Source organism: Arabidopsis thaliana, chromosome 5 (assembly GCF_000001735.4).
Source record: "Arabidopsis thaliana chromosome 5, partial sequence".
Lineage (NCBI taxonomy): Eukaryota > Viridiplantae > Streptophyta > Magnoliopsida > Brassicales > Brassicaceae > Arabidopsis > Arabidopsis thaliana.
Window position 1 is genome coordinate 5,483,138 of NC_003076.8, and position 26,336 is coordinate 5,509,473.

Consider the following 26,336-nt stretch of genomic DNA (forward strand, 5'->3'; position numbering starts at 1 on the left):
TAAAAGACTTTAACAGTAATGGGCTGAGAATATAAAGAGATTGAGGCCCATGTTGGTCTTCACTTGATTATCTTATATTTCGCCACGTGTCAGTCAACTTAGCCACTGAGAATTTGCTGATTATCTGAGTCATGAGCCAGTTGACTAGTTGGAAATTAAACCACTGCGAAAAATATGATAAGCCTTAGGTTTCAACCAAGCACCACCGCCGGTGTTTTATCGGCGTCAGTGAGCCGCGCCGGTTTTATCAAGCGGTGCGGTTCGACTAAACCGGGAAGGGTTGGCCGGTTTGTTACAATGGCGACGGCGGCGAGTCCTCTTGAAATCTGCGTTAAAGCTTCTATCACCACTCCCAACAAGCTCGGAGACTGTTAGTTTTCTCTCCGTAAACTTTGAAATGTTGATGATTAGCTGCAATTTGATCCCTCTTTCACTCAATTTCGAATTGGAGATAGATAATTTGTGTTAGCTCCATTGGTGCAGATAGATACTTAGACTTAAGAATTTGAGGATTTCGTGTCAAACTTAATTGGTGTTTAGATTGTTTCTTAATTTCGAAAACTGAAACTATTCAAAACATACTTTTAAGGTTTAATAAGCTAACACGATTGCTTCTATGTTTGTGGCGAGTACTGGTTTTGAAGTATATTTTTTCTCAGTGAGTTGATTATATGCATAATTTTGTTGATAGGCCCTTTTTGCCAAAAGGTGTTACTGACAATGGAGGAGAAGAATGTTCCTTATGACATGAAAATGGTGGATTTGAGTAACAAACCAGAATGGTGAATTCTTGGATTCTTTCCATAACGTGCCTGAAGTAGACATGATTCTTGATTAATGGCAGTGATTTCCTTAGTTTTTTCAATGGGTTGTGTTCTTGTTTATTGTTTATTAGGTTCTTGAAGATTAGTCCAGAAGGTAAAGTCCCAGTTGTGAAGTTTGATGAGAAATGGGTTCCGGATTCAGATGTTATAACACAGGCTTTAGAAGAGAAGTATCCTGAGCCTCCTCTTGCTACCCCACCTGAAAAGGCTTCAGTGTAAGCATTCCTTCTTCTTTTTTTCGGTCTTATGATGCACTTGTTTTTGTGCAATTGACCTTCTAGTGTTCTTTGTTGAAAAAGGGTTCATTTGACAACTTGCATACTTCCAGCTAAGAATTTGCGTGTGGACGTTTAATTCTTTAATTTATGTCTGTTTCTGCAGTGGATCGAAGATCTTTTCCACATTTGTCGGTTTTCTGAAGAGCAAAGATTCAGGAGATGGAACTGAGCAAGTTTTGTTGGATGAGCTTACTACATTCAACGATTATATCAAGGACAATGTAAGCTCTTTTGGTTTTGATCTCTTGTATATCCTTAAGTAATAGTTGTGATGATCTTAGAGTAGATTATTCTGGCTGTTGATTGAAACATATATTTACTTCTCTATCTTCCATAATGTGAAGGGCCCTTTCATAAATGGAGAGAAGATCTCGGCAGCAGATTTGTCCTTGGCACCAAAGTTATACCACATGAAGATTGCATTGGGACATTACAAGAACTGGTCTGTTCCAGATTCACTTCCTTTCGTCAAATCCTACATGGAGGTAAATAAATGTCAGAAAAACCGAGCTAGTCCTTTCGATGTTATTCTGAACAACCACATTCTTTTTTGGATTTATTTTCATTCGGTTAAACCAACTGCACCATAATGATTTACAGAATGTTTTCTCGAGGGAATCATTCACGAACACACGGGCGGAAACAGAGGATGTAATTGCTGGTTGGAGACCAAAGGTTATGGGTTAAGAGATTTTGATGTTGACCTCAAGCTTCCTTGTCTTCTACTAAATGTAAAAAACATAATAATCAAATCTTCTTCAACTGTTACCAATGATATATACCTTGAATCCTTGATTGCTTATATGATGAAAACTATATTGTGTCATAGTGGGGAAGCTTGCATATAAGTTTTAATGTACCGACCAATCACTACTAAAATTTTGAACCATCTGCAAATTATTTACCGTAAGCTACAGAGCAATTAGACGACCATTGAAAGAACAATAATTACGGAATACCCTTCCCGTCATCCATTCCTTCCCTCCTCCGCCTTAAACCCCTACCATTTTGTGTCACTAGCAGCTTATCTTTATTTTCCTGGGAATTTCAAATTCTTTTCTCGCCCCAGATTTTCTCGGGAATCTCTGTCGGGCGTTTTCTTCAGAATCTGCCATGATTCTCAAAACGGCTTTTTCTCTACCCACACCTACTACTACTCTATTATCTCCCAGCTCTCCTCACCAGCTCAACACTCTGTTCTTCACTCGCCGACGCCGTCGATTAATTTCCCCATCCCGCTTGAACTCAATTTTCTCGCAACGTAGATTCTCTTTCTCTGGTACGTTCCTCGCTATTTCTTTTCTCCAGTGTCGAATTCTGTTTCCAATCGATTTTGTTGGAACTTCTCTTCTGTTACAGTAAAAATTTATTCGAATTCCTCTTTTGTATTCAGCTGCTGCGTCAGGAAATAATGTATTTACTTCTCCCGAGACATCCAAGACCTTTGATTTTTCTTCGGAGGAGAAGATATACAAATGGTAAATATTCTACTCGTGAGTTAATGGAATTATTATGAGTTAAGATATATCACAATGCAAATAAAAAGTGTCTCATTCTTCCCAATGTAACCTATGGGAACATGGATTTCTTGTGATAATGCTGATGATCATTTGGATTTGGGCATTTTTAGGTGGGAGTCGCAAGGCTACTTCAAACCAAATTTTGACCAAGGAGGCAGTCCTTTTGTGATACCGATGCCACCTCCTAATGTTACTGGTTCTCTGCACATGGGCCATGCAATGTTTGTCACTCTTGAGGTTGTGGAATCCATATTGAGAATAATTCACAGTCATTTGGGTATTCTAATTTATGTTCCTATTTTCGTTTAACCTTTTTAGTTTGTTCGTCTAGCTTTAGCTCGTATATACTAGGCGCTTTCCACACTTCTTAAGTTGGCTTGAAATATTGTTTAGTAATTCCATGTTTTCTTTGTGCTGTAACTGTGTTATACTATAGTTCTGCTATTCTCATCGCTTTTTTGTTTTTTACAGGATATTATGGTTCGATACAATAGGATGAATGGGAGACCAACACTTTGGCTTCCCGGGACTGATCATGCTGGTATTGCCACTCAGGTTCATTTCCTCGTTCAAATTTCAAGCTTTTTTGCATGGTATTTCTACTAGTGTTTGCGTGTTTGTTTTGTGCTCACTATGATTCTTACATCTTCTTCTTCACAATCCATTGCTCTTGTTCCTATACCAATCTACCACATTTACTTTGTCAAAAAGTTCTTTTCTTGTAGAGTATAATTTGTATAGATAATATTTGCATTGTTTGGTGAATGTTTCTGAAATATTCTACTGAAGCTGCAATATTTCTTTCAGTTGGTCGTGGAAAAGATGCTAGCGTCAGAAGGCATTAAGAGAGTGGACTTAGGTAGAGATGAGTTTACCAAAAGAGTCTGGGAATGGAAGGAAAAGTATGCTGTCTAATCACTGCAATGAATAAATTCAAAATATCTATTTCAAAAGTATCTGTATGATACTCTGGCGGTGTTTCCATTCTTCGAACGAGTCATAAGTTATTGATCTTCTGGAAAACTATGAAGTATTTTAAGCAGGAGATGATTCCTGTACATTTCTTATAATTGAGTAATCTGATGTTCCTGAACCATTCCAAAGGCCAATGCTTTCATTAAAAGATAAAATCCACTGTACTTGTATCTGATGTGTTAAGGGTAAGGCTGGAATTATAGTTTGTGTGGTTTTTCTCAGGTATGGCGGAACCATCACAAATCAGATTAAAAGACTGGGTGCTTCTTGTGATTGGAGTAGAGAGCGCTTTACTCTTGACGAGCAATTGAGTCGTAAGGCATCTTTCATAGTTTCCATATCTTCTAGATGGTGATTCTTAAAGCAGACCATAGGTGGTGCTCAAAGTTGACTTTATATGATTTTGAGTGGTATTTTGGAATTCAAAAACTTCGGCAAGTAAAATATTATTCAGTTGTTAGGTGGTTCAAAAAGTTTCTCGTTGCTCTTAATTTCAAATTGTATGTACTTTCACCTTGAATTTATTCCTTGATTCTCTTTTACCTTGAATTTGTAGGAGCTGTGGTCGAAGCTTTTGTGAAGCTTCATGACAAGGGGTTGATATATCAAGGTAAGCTATTATGAATTTATGTATTTTGGTTTCTGTTGTCGTAGCTGTAAGTAGAGCTGTGCTGTACTCATACGACTATTGGTGATTTTGGCATAATGTTTTTCCAGGATCTTACATGGTCAACTGGTCCCCAAATTTACAGACTGCTGTTTCAGACTTGGTGTGTGATGTATTTTTATCTAACACTCTGTTGTTTGATTACTTTTTTTTTCTTTCTAAAAGTGACTGCCTTGTTCTTACCAGGAAGTAGAATATTCGGAGGAACCTGGGTTTCTATACCATATTAAATACCGTGTAGCTGGAAGGTACTGTCCAACTACCAGTACTACCTTCGCCTTTCCTTATACTTTGTATTTTATGGACCCTTATATGTAGCAAAATTATGTGAAAAGATAATTTTTTCTCACATCAATTTGATTATGCTCTGCTATTAGAGAGTTCAAAGAAGCATTATAGTGTTTGAAAAACGTATCTTATGGAGGCTTTAGATTATGTCGTATGATCATTAAAACTTGTGAAACACAGCGTTGGGTCTGTAAGAGTTGCTTCGGCAGTAGTTAACCTTAAATTTTGCTAGCAAATTATTCTTGGAAGATCAGTGACTACTTTTGTTCTGTTTATGGAAATGGCTAATCTGATCTTTCCTCGTACAGTCCTGATTTTCTTACTATAGCAACGACTCGTCCAGAGACATTGTTTGGTGACGTGGCCCTTGCCGTGCATCCTGAGGTAGGTGGTGATATTTTTTTGGTTTCGTTGATAATAGGACATCGGGAATGACAGATGGCATTATCAAAGTCTGTTTGACGTGTTTATAATTTTTGAATACACACAGAGCTCAGTTAACAAACTTAGAAGCAAGTTTTTTTTTTTGATAAAAACTTAGAAGCAAATTTAATATTAGGGAGGAAAAGTATATAATGTGTAACACATTTTATTTTCTTCTTCCTTTTGTGGTTTTCATTTATATTTCTATTATGTAAAATTTAAATGAAATTGAAAATGTAGTCCAGGTAGTTTGTCAGGTTGCTGGTCCAATTTAATGTAAGCAGATGTAATCTACAAAGTAGATGCTGATTTTTTTGGATCTCATGTGAATGTAGATCGTCTTCTAGTCGTTTCCTGGAATAGGTGCTCTTTTTTGGGTATCGTTTGAGGATTAATGTTGTGAAATGTATTTGGCATCTGGCAGGATGATCGTTACTCAAAATATGTTGGTCAGACAGCAATTGTACCTATGACATATGGTCGTCATGTCCCAATTATTGCTGATAAGGTGAACTCCGATCTACTGCCTATGCACTCTTTATGATGTCTTTTAGGATCAAATATCTTTTTCAAGTCCAACAAGGAAAACGCTGCAGTTGTTTTTCTTTGCCATTTTTCGTGCTTTAAGTATCAGTATTTTGCTGGGAAACTTCTAAGTTCTAGTTACTCAGAACCAAGAAACTGAGTACCTCATAGTATTTCCTCTGCTGCTCTTCAGGCATTTCTCATCAGTTTTTTTGTGTACCATGGCAGTATGTTGATAAGGATTTTGGGACTGGTGTTCTGAAGATAAGTCCTGGGCATGATCACAACGATTACCTTCTTGCAAGAAAGCTAGGTCTCCCCATTCTGAATGTGATGAACAAGGATGCAACACTTAATGACGTCGCTGGCTTGTTTTGGTAACATTTTGTTTAAAACTTATATTTTAGCTGAATGGAATACCCTTTGGTTACATCTTAACGTCCATGGCGCCTTAACATACATCGTATTTTCAGTGGCCTTGACAGGTTTGAGGTGAGGGAGAAACTATGGGCAGATCTTGAGGAGATAGGTTTAGCTGTTAAGAAGGAGCCTCACACTTTACGAGTTCCAAGATCTCAGCGTGGTGGAGAAGTATCTTTCTACTGACCCAGCATTAATTTTTCAGTTCGTTTGAAGTTCATAATTTTCTCATGCATGGTTTAACTGGTGTTAGGTTATTGAGCCACTTGTAAGCAAACAATGGTTTGTCCACATGGATCCTTTAGCTGAGAAGGCTCTTCTTGCTGTTGAAAACAAAGAACTTACTATCATACCTGAGAGATTTGAGAAGGTATGCAAGCGACTGGTTGGTGTTATTAGTTACTGAGCTGGTATCTGTCTTTTTCTCCTCAGTTTGGCAAATTCTCTGAAAGGTTTTGATTTTTGATTGTTTACACTGCATACTTCTGCTTTTGCTTTTATTTCCTGTCACCACTTGCAGATATACAATCACTGGCTGACAAATATTAAGGATTGGTGCATAAGCCGGCAGCTGTGGTGGGGACATCGCATACCAGTTTGGTATGTGGTTGGAAAGGATTGCGAGGAGGACTACATAGTTGCTAAAAGTGCTGAAGAAGCCCTTGAGAAAGCCCTTGAGAAGTATGGAAAAGATGTTGAAATATATCAGGATCCAGATGTTCTTGACACCTGGTTTTCCAGGTTAGTTTTTCATTTATTTGGAGATTACTTTTCTTCTGTGTGTCTTTGTTTTAGAAATAGTCACTAGTTTAATCATGTGAAAGTATCAGTTTCCTCGGAATAGTCACCATGAATTAGTGCGTTTCCTCATATATGACGCTGAACATAGTTTTCCTCATTTTGCATTAACTTCCTATATTATTTATTTAGATGTTTTTTTTCTGCAGCTCGTTGTGGCCATTCAGCACTCTTGGCTGGCCTGATGTAGCAGCGAAGGATTTCAATAACTTCTACCCAACAAATATGTTAGAAACAGGGTACATTCCTTTCTTTTTGTCGATCAGGAAAACAATGGCTGCTACTATCAGGGCTATTGTTGTAAACCCTTCACTAGGAAGAAAAAAATTTAGGACCAACAACAATTTTTCTGTTGCCAAGAAGGCAAGAACTAATGTCTAAATTAAGTAAAATCTGAAAAGAAAATGCGCTTTAGTTGCAGCTTGCGGTTTTGAAATTCTCATCACTTCCTTTAAATAACCTTTCTCATTTATTTGGACAGGCATGACATACTATTTTTTTGGGTAGCAAGAATGGTTATGATGGGAATAGAATTTACAGGGACCGTTCCATTTTCTCATGTCTACCTTCATGGACTTATAAGAGACTCACAAGTAAGTGTTAGGCTTTTTGCTTGTTCTAGTAAATGTTTTTTTTTCTTTTCTTTTCAAGACGAGGTAGCCACTCAAACCTTGATCATTGAGGCTTTTCATATCATTATTTCTCACTTTTCCCGATATGCTATTAAACGTTAGGTAACTTCTAGGATTTCTATTTAAGGATTCTCGTTCTGTATATCTCCAAGTAGTTAATCAGATTATTTGGAATTATCAGGGGAGAAAAATGTCAAAATCTCTTGGGAATGTGATTGATCCGCTTGACACAATTAAAGATTTTGGCACTGATGCTCTGAGATTTACGATTGCACTAGGAACTGCTGGTCAGGTTTGATCTCTACTGTGTTGAGGCAGCTGAACCATGCTTTTTTGGGTAGGTTTATATTAAAATGTCATATTTATGTCTATATTCCTTGTTTTCCCCATTACCTTTTTGTTAGGATCTGAACTTATCTACTGAGAGGTTAACTGCAAATAAAGCATTCACCAACAAACTCTGGAATGCTGGAAAGTTTGTGCTTCATAGTCTGCCTAGTCTAAGTGATACATCTGCTTGGGAGAATTTGCTGGACCTCAAGGTTTGCTTGTTTTTCCATCTCCACTAGAAAGTATTAGGGAATTGTGGTATATTTGTCCTTTCAGTGACAGACTAAGTATGGTATAAAGTCGAAAGTCATTGATAATATGTTTAGACTATCTTTGTGTTTGGGATCATGAACCATAAAAGTCTCACAAAAAAACGAGGTAGCTTTAAATATAGGAGATTGGTCAGACCTCTTTCCAGGAGTATCTCCACCTGCATACCTTTTGCCATTACTTAAAACAGCTGCAGAGTCGCATCACAAGTGATAAGCTACCTTAGGCTGCTCTCTTACTATCGATTTGTTGTGACACTTTACAATAAGGATTTTTTCTAACATTTTGCTTCCTTTTTTTTTTGACAGTTGGACAAAGAGGAAACCCTGCTTAGTTTACCCTTGCCTGAGTGTTGGGCGGTATAATATTTTTACCCTGAAGTTATCCAACAGTTCAATCTGCCTACCACCTTATATTCCTTTTGTATTATTTCAGGTGTCAAAACTCCATATTCTCATTGATTCTGTCACAGCAAGCTATGAGAAGTTGTTCTTTGGGGATGTAGGAAGAGAAACATATGATTTCTTTTGGAGTGACTTTGCTGATTGGTATCACCACGTCAACTCTTAATAACCAATACACATGTTTCTTGGACTTAATTGACTGACTAGTATACTCTAAAGGTATATTGAAGCCAGCAAATCTCGACTGTATGGATCTGGAGGCAATTCAGTTTCTCTAGCTTCTCAGGCGGTTTTGTTATATGTCTTTGAGAATATACTTAAGCTGTTGCATCCGTTTATGCCGTTTGTAACCGAGGATCTATGGCAGGTAACATGCTCTCAGTTTTGCTATCTGTGTATTTCATTTTTACTTAAATTGGCCCTTAACCATTTACTTAGGCCAACTGCACTGGGCATGATTTTCCTTATACCTTAGAGTTTTTGTAGTGGCCGTTTTTTTACCAAAGCATGCTTAAGCTGTTATCTTTGAGTTTTTTTTTGGTAGTTTAGCCTCTTTTGAGGATGAAATAAAAGGACCGAAAACTTAGTTATATATGGTTGATACTTTGGTACTGCTACCAAAAAATGATTTCAGCTTCATAAAACTGTAATTATGAATGCATTTATAATTGCAGGCACTTCCCTACAGGAAAGAAGCGCTCATTGTGTCTCCATGGCCACAAAATTCACTTCCAAGGAATGTTGAATCAATAAAAAGATTTGAGAATTTACAAGCTCTGGTCAGTATGAATTTTTACCTTAATATATTCTGTAAACCTCAAACAGAACCATACTTAAAGGAATTAATATTTATACTATTAAAAGTTCAGAGCATGTTGACACCTTGCCTGTTAAATCACAGACTAGAGCAATTCGAAATGCACGAGCAGAGTATTCAGTGGAACCAGTAAAGCGTATATCTGCCTCAGTTGTTGGAAGTGCAGAGGTCATTGAATATATTTCGGTCAGTAACTTGTGGCTTCCTAACAGTTAAATTATCTTACGAATAAGGTTCATCAGTTTGCCTTGTGTTTCCTTATTAAAAACTGTGTTCTTGTGGCGGTGCAGAAAGAGAAGGAGGTATTAGCTCTTCTATCCAGGCTTGACTTAAACAACGTCCATTTTTCCAATGCCCCTCCTGGTATAATTATCTTTAATCCTTTTTTTCTCTTTTCTTTTCATTGTTTGCATCTTATCTCAATATTTACATTTTCGATGATTCCCTTGAATCATCATGGTCACAACAAAACTTCACATGGTTGGTCCTTCAGGTGATGCAAATCTATCAGTCCACCTTGTAGCCAGTGAAGGACTCGAGGCATATCTACCTCTTGCAGCCATGGTTGATATATCATCTGAAGTCCAACGCATTTCTAAACGTCTCTCCAAGATGCAAACTGAATATGACGCCCTCATAACTCGTCTCAGTTCACCAAAGGTATACCATAACCATCAAAAGAGTCTCTTAAACCCTTGCTAGAAATTGTTTTCGATAAGCTTATTAAACATGGTGCATTAGTTTTAGACTCTGCTTGTTTTACAACATTTTTAACGCTGAAATATGTAGTTTGTGGAGAAAGCTCCAGAAGAAGTGGTGAGAGGTGTAAAGGAGCAAGTAGAAGAATTAGAAGAGAAGATAAAGTTGACCAAAGCTAGGCTTGATTTTCTCAAGTCTACTACTTCTTTAGTGTCTCAGTAAATTCAGGTAGTTCTTATTCTCTCAAGTTCGGACCCGACCAATAGCGGCCCATGGACCATTTAATTGTGATCATTTGAGTCGATGAGACTACCTACTATTAATATTTCTGTTTTTTGAGGACCCAATTAGTTTGAAAATGCCCCCAAAAATGATCAATTGTCAACTATTTTACCAGTCCTATTGTCGGGGCCCATAATGCCTTTTAAGCAGAAAGTGGATTTTATTTTTATTTTATTTTGACAGCAGAAAGTGGATATATTATTAATTTATTATATTTGCTGGTTATGTTACAATTGTATTTACTATTATTTAATAGCCTCACCAACTAGGTAAATTTTGTACCAATAATCAGTAATCAGAACAACATAGCTCTTTTCACAAAAGTTTGTTTTTGTTCCAAAATTGAAAAATCCATAACCATTTTATTAGGTAAATTTATTAGGTGGTTGGGCGTATGGTTTCGATACAACTTGTGGTTTAGTGAGATGCAGTTTCGTTTGGCGAATATTAGAGAAAGCTAATGACAGGAAAAAAAAAAAAAATAGTAGTAAACCCATACCTAAAAGCAAAAGAAGCAATAAGAAGTACTGTACCTCGCTTTAACCTCCCTTTTCCTTTTTTATGTTTCTTTTGACAACCAAATCTTCATCATCACGCTCTCTCTTTTTGCCTTTAGCCAATTTCTCTCTCCAATTTCCTATTTTTTTTTTTAATCACATGAAAAATGATAACAAACCGTGAACCAAGTCACTAAACATAAATGGTTAAATGGAGTTTTTTTTATTATACAAAACACAACATTGCTGTTTAGAAAAAAATTACTCTACTTTCTCATTAACATTGAATTCTCAAAGGTTACGTACTACTATTATTTAAGCTAACCAAAAAATCGAGGTTAAGGTTGGAAAACTTATTCCGGTTTAGTTTATAGTTCCGGTTCAGATCTAAACCAACTTGAAACTAGACAAAGACAGCGTCGTTAGCGCATGTAACCCGACAACATCATTCTCACTCTCTCCTCTTCTCTCTCTCTCTCTCTCTCTCTCTTCTCTCAGTCGGAAGCAGAGGAGCCAAAATCAATGGCGGCCAACAATTTTGCGACGAAGCTAAGCAGAAACACCAATAGAATTACCGTAATCTTGGTCTACGCATTCCTTGAATGGCTTCTCATGTTCTTTATCTTCCTCAATTCCTTTTTCACTTACTTTATCGTCAAATTCGCCTCTTTCTTCGGTCTTAAGCAAGTATGTCTTCTCTGTCCGAAGCTAGATCGAATCTTCGAGCGAAAGCCAGAAAACAGATTCACTTACAAAGAGCTTTTATGTCAAAATCACATCGCCGAGCTCGCTAGTCTGAGTTTTTGCAGAACTCACGGGAAATTATCCGAATCGGCGAACTTATGCTCAGATTGCTCTAATCGCGAAGAAGAACAGAGCAACATTGGTTTAGGTTTTTGCACATGTTGTCAGAAGAGCTTAGCGGATAAACCATACCCTAATTACTTGCTTCTCAAGTCATCAATTTGGGGGAAAACTTTGGGTGACAGAGAAGATGGAGGATTGATCTTAGAGATGATCGATGATGATAAATTTGGAGATGGGTTTGAGATAGATAGAGAATCTTATCCCTTAGGGTTCTTCAGAGATAAAGCAGAAGAAGGAAAGAAGCAAGACCAGCAGCAAAATGGTGAAGTGATTTCAGATGTTGAGAGTTATGGATTAAGCTTGAGAGAAGTGTCTGAAGAGGATGGGTTAAGATCTATCATCAGCAATAATTCTCCTGGGAACGAAGCTAAATCAAGAGTTTCAGAGGATGAACAAAGGAATGATGACACAAGCAATGTTGCCACATATGGGGAAGATCAAATTTCAGGTAGAGTAAGAACATAAATCCAAAGTCTGAAACTTTATATGTGTTAGTTTTCTGGGTTTTATAGATTCCTCATTGTGATCAAACAACAGGGCGTGTAGAAGAAAAAGAAGAAGAAACAGGAGTAGCAGATTTGTTGTATGACCAGTTTGAGAGCAAGAATTTCACTGGTAAGCAAAAAGAATGACTCTTTTGTTATCGAAAATCTCTTCAAGCAGGCCTTGTGCACATATGCATACATCTTTGGTTTGGTTTATCTAACTTTGTGAAGCACTTTAAGTCTGAATATAGTTGTTTTCTTTCATAGGTAGCCAAATCGAAGAAGAAGAAGAAGATAGAGAAGAAACGACTAAGGAGCTTGATCCGGAAACTCCAACTTCAGTCAGTACTTTGTTTAACAAGAAACTTCATTTTCTTGCTAGAAATGAGTATGCAGCTGCTGAAGATGCAGGAGATGGGAATGTATTAGTGAGTGAGATGGACGGTGGCGATCCTTTAAGGACTATTGAAAGGTTGAGAGAGACAGTGAGAGCAGAACAAGAAGCACTGAGAGATTTATATGCAGAGCTGGAAGAAGAAAGAAGCGCGTCTGCAATATCGGCTAACCAGACAATGGCAATGATCACGAGGCTACAAGAAGAGAAAGCGAAAGTTCAGATGGAAGCGTTGCAGTATCAGAGAATGATGGAGGAACAAGCCGAGTATGATCAAGAAGCCTTGCAGCTATTGAATCATTTGATGGTGAAACGAGAGAAAGAGAAGGAACAACTCCAGAGAGAACTTGAGGTTTATCGGGCAAAGGTTTTGGAGTATGAATCGAAAGCTAAGAACAAGATCATCGTTGTGGAAAACGATTGTGAGGCTGATGATGATGATAAAGAGGAGGAGAATAGAGAAGAGGATAATTCTTCTGAGATGGATGTGGATTTGGAGAAGATAACATTAGATTGCGTACAACATATGAGCATGCTTGGTGAATCTTTATCAGAGTTTGAGGAAGAGAGGTTAGTGATTTTGGATCAGCTTAAGGTGTTAGAGGATAGGCTAGTAACAATGCAGGACAAGGAATCTGCTGAGGATCCGGGAGAATTCAGCAATAGTTATGAAGAAGCGAGTAATGGACATGGAGGACTAACAATGGCATCAATGGCAAAGAGTCTGCTACCTCTTCTAGACGCAGCAGAGAACGAATCAGAAGACGGGTCTCAAGGACTACCAGAATCAGATGAAAAGAACTTTGGTTCGGACAGTGAGAAACTGGAGATAATCAAACAAGTTGATAGTGTCTATGAGAGGTTACAGGAGCTGGAAACAGATGGAGAGTTTCTGAAAAACTGTATGAGTTCAGCGAAGAAAGGTGACAAAGGAACAGATATTCTTAAAGATATATTGCAACATCTCCGCGATCTCAGAACCATTGAACTCACTAACACAATTGAAAACCAGACGACACAGGAAGAGTGATGTTTATTCACAAGAATTATATATGAACTCTCTCTCACACCATTGTTCAGACAGATTTCAAGCCGGAATCAATGTCTTTGCACTGCTCAATGGAGGATCTGAGAATTACAGAAATTCTTAGATGTCTCTTGTTTGTGTTTTCTTTTTTTGTTTGGTGTAACAAAAGGTTTCACACACACTAGTCATTGAATTTGTATCTGTCAATGTAAATTCTGTGTTTCTTGTAGTTTATGAGAGTTTTCAGTTGGAAAATAATTGGCACATAAAACTGGTTCGTTCTGCAACTTTAGCTGGCCCATTCCTTACCAAGAAAATAAATTCTGGCCCATTTAGCCCAAACATTGAAGGCCCATTGGAAAGTCAGAACACGAGTTTCTTCGTTTGGTCTAAGTTTAATATCTTCTCAAGAGGATCGATCTTCTTCGTTTCCTTGATTTCCAAGCTTTAGATATTCTCGAACCACCGTATAAACAAACACCAAATTGCTTTAATTTGCATAAACAAACGTCATGATTATACTTTGGGCAGATAAAGGAATCATTAGTCTCATCTCATGTGTTCTTTACCAATTGTCACATGCCCATTTTACTTTTGCATTCCTAATAAATAAGATGTAAATAAATAAATAAAACCTAGTATATATCATGACAATAATAGTTTCTTTGCGATAATGATTGATGGTAATGAATTGTATAGTTTTATTTTGAAGTATATAATGAAGAATGTATAGTTTTACCAAACAAAATCATTGAATCATACCAAATATTTTTGCCAAAATGATTTATATATTTTATTTCTTATGAACGCATTTATATACCAACCGTATAATAATAAATAGGAAACACGGAAACGTTGACAAAAAAGAAAATGACGAACAATAAGAACCGTTGATCTTGTTAGAAGCCGCAATGATATGAACAAGAAGAAGAGAGTGACGGTAGTTTCGCTGTCAGTTTGATTGGACAAAAGAAGAGTGTGGGTCATTATCGTCATTTTACCAACCTTCACGTTCTCTTAATTTCTATTTTACCATTATTTAATGAAGCTAGATTATTAGTGGTTTCTTTGTTTTTATACATCGGATCGGTAGCAGAATAAATAAGCTTCTTTTTAACGAGTTAGTGAGGCCACTCTGGAGACAACCACACCTGCCATTATCTATATCATTCTCCGTTACTTCGATCCCACCGATTCGAATCATTCTCTCTCTCTTTCTTGATCTGAAAATTGAGTCCCAATTCCAGCAAAATTATCAATCGAATTTCTGATCAACTGAGCGCGACGGTGGTGGCGACGGTGGTGGCGACGGTGACAGCGATCGACGGTTATGGCTTCGAAGACTAAGTAAGACTCTTTACTCAGTTTCACTCTGTTTTAGTTTTATCCTATTTTCTCTGGGAAATTTTTTAGTAGATCGTAGTAGATCTGATCCAAGTTACTATTTTGAGAAATTGTCAATGATCGAGTTTTGGATCTACTAAATTCATTTCTACATTTGTTTTGTCCTAATTTTTTGCGGCAATTTATTTCTTTGTTCTGAGATCGACTGTTGTTATTGTCTTTTGTTGGAAACAGAACTAGTTTGTCCGAAACAACAACTACTACTACTCCTACCGGGAAATCATCTCCAGCAACTCCAAGAATAGCAAAAAGAACAGTTAATAAATCCGAAACTAGTAATAATAATTCTCCATCTACTACTACTCCACATTCACGTCTTTCTCTTGATCGTTCTTCTCCAAATTCCAAATCTTCTGTTGAGAGACGATCACCAAAGCTTCCAACTCCTCCTGAGGTAGTTAAAAGTTTTGCCATTTGTGTTTATCTTGGAGTTGCTTCGACTGAAAATGTTTCTTTAATATCAATTTTGTTTGCTGATGATTTGCAGAAATCTCAAGCGCGAGTAGCAGCGGTGAAAGGAACAGAATCACCGCAGACGACCACACGGTTGAGTCAGATCAAGGAAGATTTGAAGAAAGCTAATGAGCGGATATCTTCATTGGAGAAGGATAAAGCTAAAGCACTTGATGAACTCAAACAAGCTAAAAAAGAAGCTGAACAAGTGACTCTGAAGCTTGATGATGCTTTAAAAGCTCAGAAGCATGTGGAGGAGAATTCTGAGATTGAAAAATTTCAGGCTGTTGAGGCAGGGATCGAGGCAGTTCAGAACAATGAAGAAGAATTGAAGAAAGAACTTGAGACTGTTAAGAACCAACATGCTTCGGATTCTGCTGCTCTTGTTGCGGTTAGACAGGAGCTTGAGAAAATCAATGAAGAATTGGCTGCGGCTTTTGATGCTAAGAGTAAGGCCTTGAGCCAAGCGGAGGATGCTAGTAAGACGGCTGAGATTCATGCAGAGAAAGTTGACATCTTGTCTTCGGAGTTAACGAGGTTGAAAGCTTTGCTTGATTCAACCCGAGAGAAGACTGCCATATCGGATAACGAGATGGTTGCCAAGCTAGAAGACGAGATTGTGGTTTTGAAAAGAGATCTTGAGTCAGCGAGAGGTTTTGAGGCAGAGGTTAAAGAAAAAGAGATGATCGTCGAGAAGCTTAATGTTGACCTTGAAGCTGCGAAGATGGCTGAGTCTAATGCACACAGCTTGTCTAACGAGTGGCAGAGCAAAGCCAAAGAACTGGAGGAACAGCTAGAAGAAGCTAACAAGTTGGAGAGGTCTGCTTCTGTATCTTTGGAATCTGTGATGAAACAGCTTGAAGGAAGCAATGATAAATTGCATGACACGGAAACTGAAATCACTGATCTTAAGGAGAGAATTGTGACATTGGAGACGACAGTTGCTAAACAAAAGGAGGATCTTGAGGTATCAGAGCAACGGTTGGGCAGTGTAGAAGAAGAAGTATCTAAGAATGAAAAAGAAGTAGAGAAGTTGAAGAGTGAGCTTGAGACTGTGAAGGAGGAGAAGAATCGTGCTTTGAAGAAGGAGCAAGATGCTACTTCAAGGGTTCAAAGGCTCTCAGAAGAGAAAAGCAAGCTCTTATCAGATTTAGAGAGCTCAAAAGAGGAAGAGGAGAAGAGTAAGAAAGCAATGGAGAGTTTGGCTTCAGCTTTGCACGAAGTGTCGAGTGAAGGAAGGGAGTTGAAAGAGAAGTTGTTGAGTCAAGGCGATCACGAGTATGAAACACAAATAGATGACTTGAAGTTGGTGATTAAAGCCACAAACGAGAAGTACGAGAATATGCTTGACGAGGCGAGACATGAGATCGATGTTCTTGTTAGCGCGGTTGAACAAACCAAGAAACATTTCGAGAGCTCAAAGAAGGATTGGGAGATGAAAGAAGCCAATTTGGTGAATTATGTGAAGAAAATGGAAGAAGATGTTGCTTCGATGGGGAAAGAAATGAATAGGCTGGATAATCTGCTGAAGAGAACCGAGGAAGAAGCCGATGCAGCTTGGAAGAAAGAAGCACAGACGAAAGACAGTTTAAAAGAAGTGGAAGAAGAGATTGTTTATCTTCAGGAAACTCTCGGGGAAGCAAAAGCTGAAAGCATGAAGCTAAAGGAGAATCTGTTGGATAAAGAAACTGAGTTTCAGAACGTCATTCACGAAAACGAGGATCTGAAGGCGAAGGAGGATGTTTCTCTGAAGAAGATCGAGGAGTTATCGAAGTTACTCGAGGAAGCAATATTGGCCAAGAAGCAACCGGAAGAAGAGAATGGCGAGCTCAGTGAGAGCGAGAAAGACTATGATTTGCTACCAAAAGTGGTTGAGTTTTCTTCTGAGAACGGTCATAGAAGTGTAGAAGAGAAATCTGCTAAAGTCGAAACCCTTGATCACGAACCTCCACAAGAGCAGATCAGCAATGGAAACAGCAATGGCAACGGTATGGAGGAGAAAGAAGTGAATGGAAAACCCGAGGTGGAAACCGAAAAGAAGGAGAAGAAAGATGAGTCCCAAGATGATGACAAAGATGATTCGGTTGAAGTTATATTCAAAATGTGGGAAAGTTGCCAAATCGAGAAGAAAGAAGCTTTTCCGGACAAGAAATCAGAACTAGAGTCACAAGAAGAAGAAGAGGATTCAAGCAAAATCGATGAAAGCGACAAAACCTCAACAGAGAACATCGATGAAACCGGAAACGCTTTAACCGCAGAAGATCAGCTTACGATGGAGAAGAAGATCAAGAAGAAGAAGACTTTACTTGGTAAAGTTGGGAATCTTCTCAAGAAGAAAGCACCTGTAAACCAGAAATAACAAACTCTTCGAGGTAAGGCGAAAAAAAAAGTAAATCTTATCATGTAAAACGTATATCTGTATACCCCTTTTGATTTCATCAGTGTTCTTTAATCTTTATATATATATATTTGTTGGTTCTTGATTCTTTTCTTCTTTTCGATTTTAACAACAATGTCTTCCGATCTTTTGTTTATAAAGGTTTGCGTTTTTCTTTTATTCCGCTTTATATAACAAACCGCAGTTTTATATAATTAACTGCAACAACAAACCGCGATTTTAAAACCACTCAACCTCCATGAACGCGAACGAGTTCTTTGACAAGCAACTTTGATGATTCAAAAGATCCCAAAACTCCAAGAACACACCCGAGAACAACGAAACCAAGATTGGCGGCTCGTGTGAACTTCGTCATCCCGTCCCAGCAAATCTTCAAGTAGAAAGCAGACGGTAATGTCACAGCGATTGTGACGCTAACCAAAGAGCCCGTGAGGCTCAAGACATAACCGAAGTAAGGGACGGTTAAAGCCAATGCGAGAATGACCAGCAACAGAGCTGATCCCATAAGACCGCGAGCCACAAGCTTGGTGCGATCAGTCATGGTCGAAGGAAGGCTACGTTCCAGCTGGATGGCCAAAGGAGCGAACTCTAAGGCGTATTTGGTCATTGGGGTTAGTACAGTGGCCCAAAGAGCGATCTTGGTAACTACTAAATGTTTCGGAAGACTGAGGGTAATTTGGGAATTTACACTTGGTCCGAACATCTTCGCTCCTGTGATGGCTAGTGCTCCGTATAACGCCGTTACCGTAGCAAAACTTACTATTGATACCTACGTATTCAAAATTTGACATGCAATGCATAATGTTTTATTATATACAAGGCAACGCATGAAATTTATATGATAATAAAAAAAAATTATATGTATAAATAAAATTTTATATTAACACTCGCAATAATAATTTAAAAAAGGATATTTCATATTTGTAACGTACCTTTGTGAATTTGGAGGGATCTTTCATGGAAGTATAGAGATTAGGAAATACGATGTGTCCACCGAAGCTAAAGAGATAGATTCCCGAAACCGTCGGAATATTCTCTAACCGGAGCACCGGAATCTTTCCATCATCAATAACGCCTCCAAAGATGGCCGTGTAAACCACTGACCCAAATATTATAGCCGACATAAGAATACCACCGGAAGAAAGAAACGAGATCGAAGACAAATCTCTTATCCACAAACTCGGCAAGGCGATAGCCACCGCCACAGCCGTCAGCTTGGCCGCGGGAAAATGGCCGTGGTTAGAAAAAGTGGCGGGAAAAGCAGCGGAGATGTTGTCGTGGAGGGAGATGGTGTAAGACACTAAGGCCATGAAGATTTCGAGGTAGATGAAGAGGCAGACGATGAGGCGGCCGTGGCGGCCGAAGGCAGAGTAGCCGATATCGGAGTAGGATTTTGATTTGGGGTTGCGGCGGATACATTTTCCGAGGATGTGGGAAGTGTAGGTAGTGAGGATTCCGAATGATATGAGGAGGAAGATTGACATCCAACCGCCGCTTTCAACGGCGTATGGCATAGATAGTTGGCCAAGTCCTGTGTTACGGGACAAACATGACGTCAGAGTTTGCTTATTGATTGGTTATAAAATCAGAGAAGTTTATGTTTTAAGTTAATCATGTATAGCTTAAGCTTATAAATCATTACGACGTATGAAAAATGATTATCTTGAAAATATAAGTAAATGAAATTATTGTTAGGATTAGCACATATATAGTATAGAAATATTTCCAAAAATGCATATTTACAAGAAAACAAAAAAAAAAACTTGGTATAACACACTCTTGCTCATGTGCAACACTCTAGTTATGTTTATTCATACCAAGGGATGTTTTCACAGCAAAATAGCTCCACAAATGTATAAATTGACTTGGTGCATCATAATTCATAATATTAGGTACGTACCAATGAGCATACCAACCATGTTGATAACAGAGTGAAGAAATGAACTATTTTCAGACGCCGCCTCCAACACCAACTCTCTAACCGGTTTTTCATGCTCACATTCACACCCTTTATTTTCCTCAACACATGCAACACAAACCATCGTTCCCGACATGATTCTACAACGAACTGATCACTAGATAACCATATAAGCTAATTGAGGTATGTATTTGTGATGTGTAAGAGAAGGAGGGAGAGTGTTGTTATTTGTAGAAGAGGAGATACACTGCACAATGAAGAATTTTTAAATAAGATTATCAAAAAGAAATTATGACTTCATACATTGTTTTGTATATTCGTTAGCCTTCCAATAGAATTGGAAAGTGGGTTCTGTTGGTTATTTAATTCTCGTAGCATATTAGTTAGGAGGAATCATATTACACATTCGACGGGAATGTTCATACACCATATATATACGTCATACATTCTTAAGTGAATCATGACATATATAGAAGAAGAAGAAAAAAGACTCTTATAGTATATAAAATAGTATACAACTTTGTTAGTTTTTTTTCTTTCTTCTAGAGTTTTGAATTAAACTAGGTTGATAAGACAATTCCAAATTAACCAGTGCCAGAGTTTAGAATATTGATAGAGAACATGTTTTTGTTAGTATTTCTATTTATGGGAATACTAATTATATTAAGTATATGAACATAAGTTAGAATGATAGAAGGGCTATGAATGAATATTTCTGAATTGCGAATTCTTTTGTTGAAAACTTATATTTTTTTTGGCATATAGATTTTCTCATGACGTTAACCATATATTATTAAAATAGAAATCCAAAATGATTGTATCAGAAAGAGGTTAAGATTGAATCTGATTGTGCTCCAACTTAATGAATTTGATCTATACCTGTCGAGTGCCGATCGGGGGACCTATTTATATTTATATCCATAAGAGTTGTTTTAAAACATTATTTAGGTGACTGATTAGAAGAATCTAATCGATATAAATTTTATTTAGGTGACTAATTAGGCATCTCCTCTCCATGCATAATGTATGACGTAATATTAAAAACACATGATTAATGTTAGTTGCAACTATTAGAACCAAATACAGATGTACAGAGTACACGCACTGGTGAAAACTAGAAGCTTAATTACATTAAGATGGCTTCTAGAACGTTTCATGAGACATAACCTTGCATATATTCTCTCCACTCTCTACAATCATCAGTATTTAAAGTACATGGCTAATTTGGAGTAATCAAGCTTATCTAGAGAAAACTCAAATTAATCCTGAAAATTTCGTAGCAATCTATGTAAAGTTGTGGGTGTTAAATGAACTGGTATCTATGACACTTACTTATGCTGTAAGTTGCATGTTAAGGAGATGTCTAGGTAGAAAAAATAGTGAGCTGAAAGAGTGATAAGAGGGAATAATAATGGGAAGTGAAGATCCTCATGAACCATAAAATTAAGATATGTTTTATGTGATGCATGACGTGTATTACACAGATTCTAATTCTATGAAGAAATGATATACTAATTTGGTCGACTTTACGTTACTAATCATGTTCGTTCCCATGACGCTAATATACGCTGACGTAAAACCAAAAACCCAAAAAAAAATCTAGAAACAACAAAAAGGTGAATAGATCTTTTTCAGCTACGAAATACTTTTTTAAATCTCAACAAAAATTTAAAAACTAACAGCACTTACAACAACCAATTTAGGCAATTACACAAGAAAACGAGAATAACCAAAAATTGGGATTCCACCCCTCAGATCTCAATCAAATTTATAATTCATGCCATGGTATTGATGAAGTATTTCAAGACTCAAACTGCAATTACGCTTCCCTGTGCTTCGGCAATGAGTCTCTTCTTATTCGATTTACCTTTGGATTTCTGAGACTTTCGTTTCCTCGAAGGAGTCTCCTGCTTTAGCTCGTCTGTGTCTTGTTCCATTGCAGCAATGACATCTTTTTCTTTTTTCTTCTCGTCCTTAGGATACTCTGTCTCAACAGTCTCTGGATCGATCACAGACATCTCACCAAGTGTGTAGTCTAACAAGAAACTGCTTCTTACAAATCTGTCAATTCTACTGAAATGTCTCTGACTATATGGGATTAACCCTTCCAGGAGTTCCCCAATTCCTTTTACCTGTTGGAAAAATAATCCCGAAATCAATCCAAGCGAAACCGATACTATTTACTGATATTGATCTTTTCACTTTTTATGTTAAACCAAACCTGAACAATTTCTGTGGGAGGAAGTATGTTGAAGGTTTTGTAAAGAACAAACTGAGCAATGTGGCATAGCTTTGGTTTTGTGTTCCATTCTCGGACATATTCAAAAAGTAGACGGAACTCTTCTTTTTCAAGTCCTTGAAGAGCTTTCACTATCTGTTCGTCTGAATCTCTTTTCCTGTTACACCAATTGCATGTAAGAAAAGGAGGAGACTTAATATCGAGAAAAGAAAGCAATTGGTACGTGTTCTTAGATGGCTTTTTTACCTGCAGAGACCACTGAAGAGCTCAAAAACTTTGTGAGGCCTACAAAGCTCAAATGCTAATCTTATAGCTTTAGTGTATTCCGCATCTAACACTGCGTTTTCCAGCTCTTGACCTCTCAAGATTGCTTCTTCCTGCACATCGGAAGTGTTTCAAAAATGATGGTCGGACTAAAGATCAAGCACACATGACTGCTCCACAGAAACCAGACTATTAGAAATTATCTAATCAGTGAACTGACAGACCTCTTTTCGGAAATCGTCTTCTTTATCTGAAGCGGTTGAATCATGCCATAAATTAATAACTGCATCACCTCCACCAGTTGCAATCATTTCTGTCTTCTTTCCAACAGCTAAAGCCCATACCTGTAAAAGTTGAACTGTTATTTGTCTGAACAGAATAGCAAGAGGTCTCTGCGACTAATGGCAATGAACATATTCCATCAAAAGGCTAAAAATAAATACTTCCAATACAAATACAGGCAAGCCGAAGTTCATAATCCTATAAATGATAGCATCAAAGGCAGACCAAGATACATCAAAAACCAAGGACAGTTTATGTCACCTTGTCCTCGTGCTGGTCATATGTGGCAATGCACTCGCTAGTGTTCACATTCCAAAGTTTCAACAAACCATCGGCACCTACAAGTGCATGGTTAGAATGTTAAAACTAAAAATGAAGAAGAAATGACATCAGTGTAGTGAGTGATTAGTGAAACTTACCACATGAGACAAATTGGGTTCCATCAGTTATAAATGAGGCCCTAAGTACACTTGAGGTATGACCTTCAAATGTTTTGAGGCAGGAACCATCAGATATAGCCCATATCTTTACTGTCTTATCTCCTGAAGCTGTCATTACGCACTGATCAACAGTTGAGAACTCAACAGAAAAAATCCGCCTCTTGTGTCCTTTAAGTGTAACAACATGTACCAAGTCTGGTAGTCTCCATATGCTAGCTGTACGATCCTGTAAGACAGAAACCAACAGTCAGATAAGAACGTGAAGCATGTCTCCATCAGAGCCCAGTGCATCTTCATTCAATAGGAGAGAAAGGAAGACAAATTTCTCAATTCATCTGTATTAGAAAAAAGTTCAATAGAATGAATTACCATAAACTTAAACAACAAATGTTTGCTCATCATATTGTCTTACCTCAGAACCAGTGCAAACTAAGCTATCGTTACGAGCAACAGCCACGGAATTGATGTCTTTATCATGGGCAGCGACAACACTTCTAGTTTTCAGATTAATGGGCTCCTCTGAGTCCTCTGAAATACCATCAAGGCTCCAGACCTTCAGTGTACGATCACTAATCCAAAGGAACGTAATTAAGAGATTAAAAAAATATATCCCTACAGTTTGGTAGGAGATATAACAATAGATACATGTCTCTATGTTAACAATCAAGACAGATTCTACACTTTCTGCATTTATGCACACAAATTAGTTACAGCCAGAATATTTCACTGAGAAATGAAGGTAACAGAAGTCAAAAATTCTCGACCACACAGTCTCTATACTACTAATCTGATAGAAAAATTTATTTTCCAGTATAAGGCCTAACAGTAAACAGCCTTATGCTGGGTGGCTGGGTAATTGATCCTTTCTTATATTTCCTCAGTTGGGTGGCTGGGTAAAGAAAGAACAGAGTCCTAATCAGGATTTCCTCATTGTTATAAACAATATATGCATAAACTAGAAGCATCATGCTTCACTTATATCAAAATAAAAGGTATATGCAATCATTTATGTAGCACGTACCCACTTCCACTGACAAAGAAACTGAAGGACTTCTTCGCAAAAGCAACCGCTAAGATATCGCCATTATGGCCAGTACCAACTCCGATACAAGATTTGCTTGTTGCGTTCCATAGCCTTACCTGTAAAGTAATCAAATACAAGTTAACCGAGTCCACAGATCACTCTAGCAGAAAAGGTTTTTTTGTAGGTGATGTTGTGGGGAATGATGTGCATGAAAAAGCAATGACATAAGCTACAAACAACCCTAACGAAATCTTGAACAAAAAATTCCATCCCTACTAATCTAGCTTTCGTGGTACGTAACATAATTTATGAAAACTACAAGGTGAGTAAATGGACTTACAGTTTTGTCTTTACTTCCAGTTACGATTAGAACATTCCCAGAACTAGATACGCAAGTGTCGAGGGACAGAACAACTTCCTTATGGCCAGCTAACACGTAGGAACATGACATTGTTGCAACATCATATACACGAACCTGCATATATATATATTTGCAAATCTTAGTCCATGAATAATGGAATCTTAGACTTGATCATACTCACAGGATAATGACCAAGCCCGTATGATACAGGCTGAAAAAAGCTCAATTACCTCCTCGAGATTTGTAGCTACTGCGAGAAACTGTTCTTCATCACCTAGGAACTTCATATCAGCTATTTCTTCATTATATCCAACCAGCCTCTTGCTTAGCACTAACTCTGTTTCTTCCACATTTTCCACAACGGAGTAGAAAAAGAACTGCTGATCAGCAGTCACACAAAGCAGTCCGTGATCAGAAGGCAGCATAGCAGCTGCAGTGAATCCTCTTTTAGATTCCTCATCATCCGAGCTGACAGTAATATCCGACGACTTTTGCTCATAGAGGCAAATTGAACTGTCAAAGTAAACAGCCAAAGATTTCAATACATTTTTCTTACGCCAGGATAGTTTATATGACTTTACACCAAACATTATCAACGTAACAAAACCTATTAAAGGCTCACCCTTCAGACTTCCAGATGCGCACAACACCACGTTCACCAACAGTAATAAAATATGTTGCTTGAGAATCAGATTCCTTCTTCTTACTCTTCTTCTGATCCAAAGAAGCTACAAATGAAGCGAAAGGCGTCCCAGAAGAAACTGTTGTCACAGCTTCTAGTACCTCATACGTTGCAACTGTAGCCTTGCAGCTATAATCATGAAGGTCCCACAAGTTCACAACCTGTGATTAACCAATAAGTTAGCACCAGTAATCAACTGAACTTTAGAATAAAGGCCGTAATTTACTGCCTCATACCATTTAACAAAACACCAACAGAAAACAGTCCTACTCCTGAAGATGCAACTCAATTAAACTAGAGAGGATATAGAACTCACTTTATCTCTTCCAGCACTGAATAAAGTCAATCCATCCTCTGATAGAGCAATTGAAGTCACAGCTGAAAAGTGCTTCTCCATAATGGCAAGACATTTCTTCTCAGTATTCTTTGCATTAAGATCCCAGACACGAACGGTTGCATCATCACTTCCCGAGATAAGCTACACCACACCATCAAGAACACACTCTTATCATCAAACAAAAGTGGAATATAGCTTTACAAGAATAACATATCTCTTTATAATCGAGAAACTCTATCCCTTTATAACACAAATACTACTCCCAGATAATTTGACCCATAGACGGAATTGTTACATACAATGTTTTTGTTTGAATCAGGATGGAAGAGGATACTTGACACAACCCCTTTATGGCCTCTGAAATAATGAGTGCAGAAACCACCATCAACATCCCAAACAAGAACTTTCCTATCAGCTCCAGCAGTAGCTAGCAATCCTCCAGATGCGTGGCAAGCCATTCCCATCACAGGTCCTTCGTGTCCCTGCTCATCATTAAGCACAAATTATAGACTAAAACACCACAAGGACAACAATAATCATATTTAGAAATCAAATTTTTTAAAAAAGAGAAACCTAATTCAATATCAGTTAGTACAATATATATATACCTTCCAAGAGCGAATGCATTTCAAGGTTTCCAAATCCCAAACTCGGATTTGTCTACTATGTCCAGCAGAGAAAAGGAGCTTATCATCAGGACTAAGAGCTAAAGCAGTGAGCGTATCCGACTCGCCTTCAATCGTGGATTTCACTGATGAATCCGTAGAATCAACGATGTTAATGACGTCACCACAGGCGCAGGCGATGAAAGAACCATCAGATGAAACAATGAAAGGACCACCGCCGTAGAACTGCTTTAGAGATCGTGAGCACCTGTAGTTCTTCTTTAACGAATGAGGAGCCATCACGACGGCGAACTCTCTTTCCCGTCCGGTGAAGAGAACGTTGAAGGACTTTGCGCGAAGAAAAACGGTAGCCGGAGAAAGAATTAGGGTTTAAGCAGCTCGCTTTTATACCTTGTCTTTTTTTTTCAATTGGTACCAAATTTTAAGACGTACCAAATTAAGCGTTTGCGTTTGCGTCTGCGTTTGAGATCCAAATATTTAAGCCCA

General features: G+C 37.9%; 6 protein-coding genes across 6 annotated transcripts; 4 read left to right on the forward strand and 2 right to left on the reverse strand.

Annotated features, from left to right (window-relative positions):
* Positions 1-122: 122 nt before the first annotated feature.
* On the forward strand, positions 123-2,048 carry DHAR3 (dehydroascorbate reductase 1). Its single transcript, NM_121676.4, has 6 exons — positions 123-370; positions 692-782; positions 896-1,039; positions 1,206-1,323; positions 1,447-1,587; positions 1,703-2,048. Exons 1-6 carry the CDS (start codon positions 175-177, stop codon positions 1,787-1,789), a joined length of 777 nt encoding a protein of 258 aa, NP_568336.1. The 5' UTR covers positions 123-174; the 3' UTR covers positions 1,790-2,048.
* A 17-nt stretch (positions 2,049-2,065) lies between these two features.
* EMB2247 (protein EMBRYO DEFECTIVE 2247) lies at positions 2,066-10,411 on the forward strand. Its single transcript, NM_121677.6, has 27 exons — positions 2,066-2,381; positions 2,496-2,580; positions 2,733-2,859; positions 3,094-3,177; positions 3,430-3,524; positions 3,820-3,911; positions 4,154-4,207; positions 4,315-4,367; positions 4,451-4,512; positions 4,861-4,936; positions 5,400-5,483; positions 5,729-5,877; positions 5,974-6,091; positions 6,174-6,290; positions 6,441-6,661; positions 6,868-6,957; positions 7,200-7,311; positions 7,532-7,642; positions 7,755-7,892; positions 8,259-8,309; positions 8,386-8,498; positions 8,574-8,721; positions 9,029-9,133; positions 9,256-9,357; positions 9,462-9,534; positions 9,665-9,831; positions 9,961-10,411. The coding sequence occupies exons 1-27, from the start codon at positions 2,216-2,218 to the stop codon at positions 10,090-10,092; spliced, it is 2,925 nt and encodes a 974-aa protein (NP_568337.4). The 5' UTR covers positions 2,066-2,215; the 3' UTR covers positions 10,093-10,411.
* A 679-nt stretch (positions 10,412-11,090) lies between these two features.
* AT5G16720 (caldesmon-like protein (Protein of unknown function, DUF593)) lies at positions 11,091-13,709 on the forward strand. The gene is made up of 3 exons (NM_121678.3): positions 11,091-11,964; positions 12,054-12,131; positions 12,269-13,709. Exons 1-3 carry the CDS (start codon positions 11,172-11,174, stop codon positions 13,423-13,425), a joined length of 2,028 nt encoding a protein of 675 aa, NP_197174.2. The 5' UTR covers positions 11,091-11,171; the 3' UTR covers positions 13,426-13,709.
* Positions 13,710-14,386: 677 nt separating this feature from the next.
* On the forward strand, positions 14,387-17,848 carry AT5G16730 (weak chloroplast movement under blue light protein (DUF827)). Its single transcript, NM_121679.4, has 3 exons — positions 14,387-14,769; positions 15,001-15,220; positions 15,314-17,848. The coding sequence occupies exons 1-3, from the start codon at positions 14,753-14,755 to the stop codon at positions 17,636-17,638; spliced, it is 2,562 nt and encodes an 853-aa protein (NP_197175.1). The 5' UTR covers positions 14,387-14,752; the 3' UTR covers positions 17,639-17,848.
* Positions 17,849-17,906: 58 nt separating this feature from the next.
* AT5G16740 (Transmembrane amino acid transporter family protein) lies at positions 17,907-19,719 on the reverse strand (the record flags this gene model as incomplete). Its single annotated transcript, NM_121680.1, has 3 exons — positions 17,907-18,446; positions 18,610-19,208; positions 19,578-19,719. 3 exons carry the CDS (start codon positions 19,717-19,719, stop codon positions 17,907-17,909), a joined length of 1,281 nt encoding a protein of 426 aa, NP_197176.1.
* Positions 19,720-21,104: 1,385 nt separating this feature from the next.
* Positions 21,105-26,224, reverse strand: TOZ (Transducin family protein / WD-40 repeat family protein). Its single transcript, NM_121681.4, has 14 exons — positions 25,833-26,224; positions 25,524-25,706; positions 25,204-25,365; positions 24,828-25,048; positions 24,436-24,718; positions 24,185-24,319; positions 23,842-23,960; positions 23,233-23,389; positions 22,800-23,046; positions 22,642-22,718; positions 22,323-22,442; positions 22,081-22,211; positions 21,817-21,991; positions 21,105-21,727 (listed from the first exon to the last, which is right to left on the reverse strand). Exons 1-14 carry the CDS (start codon positions 26,127-26,129, stop codon positions 21,404-21,406), a joined length of 2,631 nt encoding a protein of 876 aa, NP_568338.2. The 5' UTR covers positions 26,130-26,224; the 3' UTR covers positions 21,105-21,403.
* Positions 26,225-26,336: the final 112 nt, after the last annotated feature.

Coding starts and splice junctions, on each gene's coding strand:
- DHAR3 (NM_121676.4), top strand. CDS start 175: ATGATAAGCCTTAGGTTTCAACCAAGCACCACCGCCGGTGTTTTATCG. Junction 371..691: donor TCCCAACAAGCTCGGAGACT/GTTAGTTTTCTC, acceptor TTTTGTTGATAG/GCCCTTTTTGCCAAAAGGTG. Junction 1,040..1,205: donor CCACCTGAAAAGGCTTCAGT/GTAAGCATTCCT, acceptor CTGTTTCTGCAG/TGGATCGAAGATCTTTTCCA.
- EMB2247 (NM_121677.6), top strand. CDS start 2,216: ATGATTCTCAAAACGGCTTTTTCTCTACCCACACCTACTACTACTCTA. Junction 2,860..3,093: donor CAATGTTTGTCACTCTTGAG/GTTGTGGAATCC, acceptor TGTTTTTTACAG/GATATTATGGTTCGATACAA. Junction 9,535..9,664: donor TTTTTCCAATGCCCCTCCTG/GTATAATTATCT, acceptor TTGGTCCTTCAG/GTGATGCAAATCTATCAGTC.
- AT5G16720 (NM_121678.3), top strand. CDS start 11,172: ATGGCGGCCAACAATTTTGCGACGAAGCTAAGCAGAAACACCAATAGA. Junction 11,965..12,053: donor TGGGGAAGATCAAATTTCAG/GTAGAGTAAGAA, acceptor ATCAAACAACAG/GGCGTGTAGAAGAAAAAGAA. Junction 12,132..12,268: donor TGAGAGCAAGAATTTCACTG/GTAAGCAAAAAG, acceptor TTTCTTTCATAG/GTAGCCAAATCGAAGAAGAA.
- AT5G16730 (NM_121679.4), top strand. Junction 15,221..15,313: donor AGCTTCCAACTCCTCCTGAG/GTAGTTAAAAGT, acceptor GATGATTTGCAG/AAATCTCAAGCGCGAGTAGC.
- TOZ (NM_121681.4), bottom strand. CDS start 26,129: ATGGCTCCTCATTCGTTAAAGAAGAACTACAGGTGCTCACGATCTCTA. Junction 24,719..24,827: donor CGCATCTGGAAGTCTGAAGG/GTGAGCCTTTAA, acceptor TTACTTTGACAG/TTCAATTTGCCTCTATGAGC. Junction 21,728..21,816: donor CTCCCACAGAAATTGTTCAG/GTTTGGTTTAAC, acceptor TTTTTCCAACAG/GTAAAAGGAATTGGGGAACT.